General features: G+C 35.5%; 1 protein-coding gene across 1 annotated transcript; it reads left to right on the top strand.

Moving 5' to 3' along the window:
- Positions 1-1,622: 1,622 nt before the first annotated feature.
- On the top strand, positions 1,623-3,277 carry C8R40DRAFT_1167286 (uncharacterized protein; the record flags this gene model as incomplete). Its single annotated transcript, XM_046230987.1, has 7 exons — positions 1,623-1,838; positions 1,897-2,080; positions 2,131-2,298; positions 2,351-2,416; positions 2,470-2,674; positions 2,733-3,082; positions 3,141-3,277. 7 exons carry the CDS (start codon positions 1,623-1,625, stop codon positions 3,275-3,277), a joined length of 1,326 nt encoding a protein of 441 aa, XP_046089648.1.
- Between the last annotated feature and the right edge of the window lie 237 nt (positions 3,278-3,514).

Below are 3,514 nucleotides of genomic sequence, written 5' to 3'. Positions count from 1 at the left end.
GCCTATATGCAGTGACCCATTGTGATTATGGTAACTGAGCAGTTGTAGTGCAGGGAAGTGAAATGCGGGATTATCAAAAACCTCTTGTAATGTGGATTTTGAGTGAATAGACATCCGCATGTGTGAAAGACATGGACTATTGCATGCCAACTTCAACAATGAATCACAGATTGAGATATCATTATCTGAAAAAATAGAAAATCCACAACATGTATAACTTGCATATATCTCTGCTTACCAGGGTAATAGAGGTAAAAACCAAGGTCAATTTCAAGGATAGTCAGACTTGCTCTTGTGAGCTTGTTCTGCAAGAAATCAGTTGGATAAAAGTTGATACCAGCAATTCAATACTTACTAAGGTAGCAGTATACATTTTTACATCAGGAAAAGGACATTGAACAATCAGTTTCTCAATATTCATCAATGCCTTGGGCATCCGAAGTGGAAATATATCATTAATGGAAAGAAAAGATGATGATATTCCAAATGTCTGCAAAGATTTTGTTGGTGAATGTGCTGCTATTTTCTCCAATGCACGAGAAAGATGCTGCAGAATGAATTTTTTTGCAACTCTTCTCTTTTTTTGTGTTAACTCTGTGTCAGATATAGTGAGTGATCTCACAAAATGTGCTGGATGTGCTTCATGTTGAAATATGTTTCGGCGATAGGTAACTCCAATAGAAACTAATGAAGAACTAGGAACTGCTCTATACAATTCACTGTATACCAACATGCGGATTCTTCTTGAAACCAAAGCTACAACTGGAAGGTATTGTCTCTCAATCAGTGTAATAATTTCTAGAAACACCTCTGCTGTTGATGATACTTGATGAGCATAGGTTGCTCCCAACTTTGTTTCTAGTGACATTGTTGTACAACTTATTGTTATAAAAACACACTGTGATTAACTTACATATATACCTTGCAGCAATCACTTGAGTCATAAGCTGAACATTGTTATTGCAAATGACTTGCAACTGCAACACTATGCTGCTCCATTAAATGACTTCAAAGTGTCAATGCAACTACAGCATACGTAATGGATGACTATAGTGACATTGCTGTAATCAAGAGATCTATTTATAGTTATCCAAAATGACTTGATATGAATCTGTACAACTAATACTCAATGAGTCATATGAATTATATTAGAATGTCGACACAATTGTTAGAGTCATTTGGGTAAAATTTGACTCAATCAGACACTGTTTAATATACAATTGTTCAACAGCAATAGCAAGTCATGTATCAGTGTGAATCATTATAACTTTAGTCAGCATCCAAGTACAGAGTATAAATATGTTGCAAGCATTGTAAAATTATTCAACTCAAGTTCAGGCTTAAACTAATGTCTAGTATCAACATTGATTCTAAAGGTACAAAATTTTGTCCAATGTATTATGTGACTAAGCCTTGAATACCTACAGACGATCTTACTGATGTCTTAAAAGAAGTAAGTGGTATATGATAATTGTTGTTTTGAGGAATGTTTAACGGCTATACACAAGAATGGATTATACAGTTTTGAATCATTGCATTTTGAAAACCAGGAAACATTGTTTCATGAAGTGGAAGATTTGATTGAACACAATTTGCATTCACTATCACCTGTTGCTGCATCAATGCAGTACTATGGTGATATTTTCAAGAAGTCACCAATTCCAGATCCAAAGAGTGTTTCTATGCAGCGTGTTTCAGCTTTATCTGATTATGGTGGTTTATGGATGGTTGATACTATCCGTCAAATAGTCCACATTGCCATAGTTGCAGAACTCAGCTCAAATCCCGATGACTCAAAGTATGGGGAGTATCTTGACATGTCAATTTATAATCAGGAGGTCAGTTTATGCAATCACATGTATATTTTGATTGATATGGTTTACATTAATTGATCAGATTGGTATTGACTCATTCCGAAAAGCAACTGCAAAATTATTTTTCACTCAAGTCTATCCTCCTGCAAATTGTTCAGAAGACACAAAAGGAGTTTATGTTGTACACCAGAATCGATTTGATGCACTACTGAATTTCCTACAAAGTTGCACTACTCAACAAATTGATATGGCTAAGTCCAGTGACAGTATGCAGTCTAATCTATGTGTTTCACAATGAGTTGATAGGTTCTGTTAGAGAAATTGTATCCAGGACAAACAGTTGATGTTACTACCTTTGTACATCTCCATGATCTAGGACATTATGGTATACGTGGAAAAACTATGAATATTTTTCGTAATGTTCCATCGAAGAAAAACAGGGCATCATCAATGATAAATATACGTGGGAAATTGCCTGATCCACGTGAGTATGTTGTTCAGGTATTGATTTGATTTTTATATCATATGAAAAATAGGAGTTCTTCGTTCATCTGAGAAAGAGAAAAATCTTCAAGCATTAGAAGTATTAAAACCAGTTCATGGTATGTATCAATGACGTAGTTCTGTACCTCATTGATTGCATAATTACATATAGAGGTCAATATTGGAGACAGATCACTTGGTCATTGGCCAGATTCTGAAGGATTTATCCGATCCTTGGCAGAGAAACATGACCTATCTGGTGTTCAAATTCATATTCCTCCTATCTATGATGCACAAGGATCATTGGTTCACCCCATGGATTATAGTGATGTGTTCATTCCAGGTTGTATTGTTAAAGTAGTTCTAGGTTTTCATTTGTGTGTTTTCAACTATTATCTTATCTGTATTTACTGAACATTATGATATCTGATATAGGTGGGATATAACAAGAGCTAATAATGGGAGAGCAATTCCAAAGCCTGCAAGGATATTTTCAAACATTATCCAGAGTCTGCACATATTACCCCAAGATGAAGATGATGTCAGGTTAATGCTTCATGGTGAAGCAGTTGAAAGAGTCCGGTACCTGGATCAACAAAAGAATGAAAAACTTCTTGCAGAACGTGCACGTGAACTTGCCAGACAGGAGGAAGTCCTTCGCATTGAACAAAGTATGATTAAAGCAAAAACAGTAGCAGATGCAAAAAAAAAGAGATTGGAGGAACTTCGAACTCAGACAACTGGGAGTTATATGAAAGCAGTGGGTGATCTGGATTATGGACAAGGTATTATATGTTTTCTAATATGTGCAGCATGTGAAAATGTTCTGAAACCATGTTGAAGGCATAAAGCGAAAGCAATCAGATGACTCTTCTGTTGAAGCAAATGATACAAAACGTATTCAGGTTGATGTGAACAGCAATGAAAGACCCAGCAAAACCAAAAATGTAGAGATTGATGGTGATAGTACCAAACCTTAGAAGCAGTTATAATTGTGAAAATAAGAACTGATAAATGAATGCTAGTTAAGTCTGATACTTAGGATACTCTGTTGTAGTCAGAAAAGGGACAGTAAATTTGCAATAAATCTAGATTTGAAGTTGTCAAAATAATCATCTACTGACCACCTAGATAGTACCTTCACTTGGTTAAGAAATATCGAGGAGGCATGTTATAGTCTCCAAGAGACAATCAAAGCAGGGTGAAAATCAGTTGGG

This window comes from Lentinula edodes (genome assembly GCF_021015755.1).
Source record: "Lentinula edodes strain Le(Bin) 0899 ss11 chromosome Unknown C8R40scaffold_6, whole genome shotgun sequence".
In the NCBI taxonomy this organism is placed as follows: Eukaryota; Fungi; Basidiomycota; class Agaricomycetes; order Agaricales; family Omphalotaceae; genus Lentinula; species Lentinula edodes.
The sequence above is the reverse complement of the archived record's forward strand: the minus strand, read 5'-3'. Positions and strand labels throughout refer to the sequence as shown.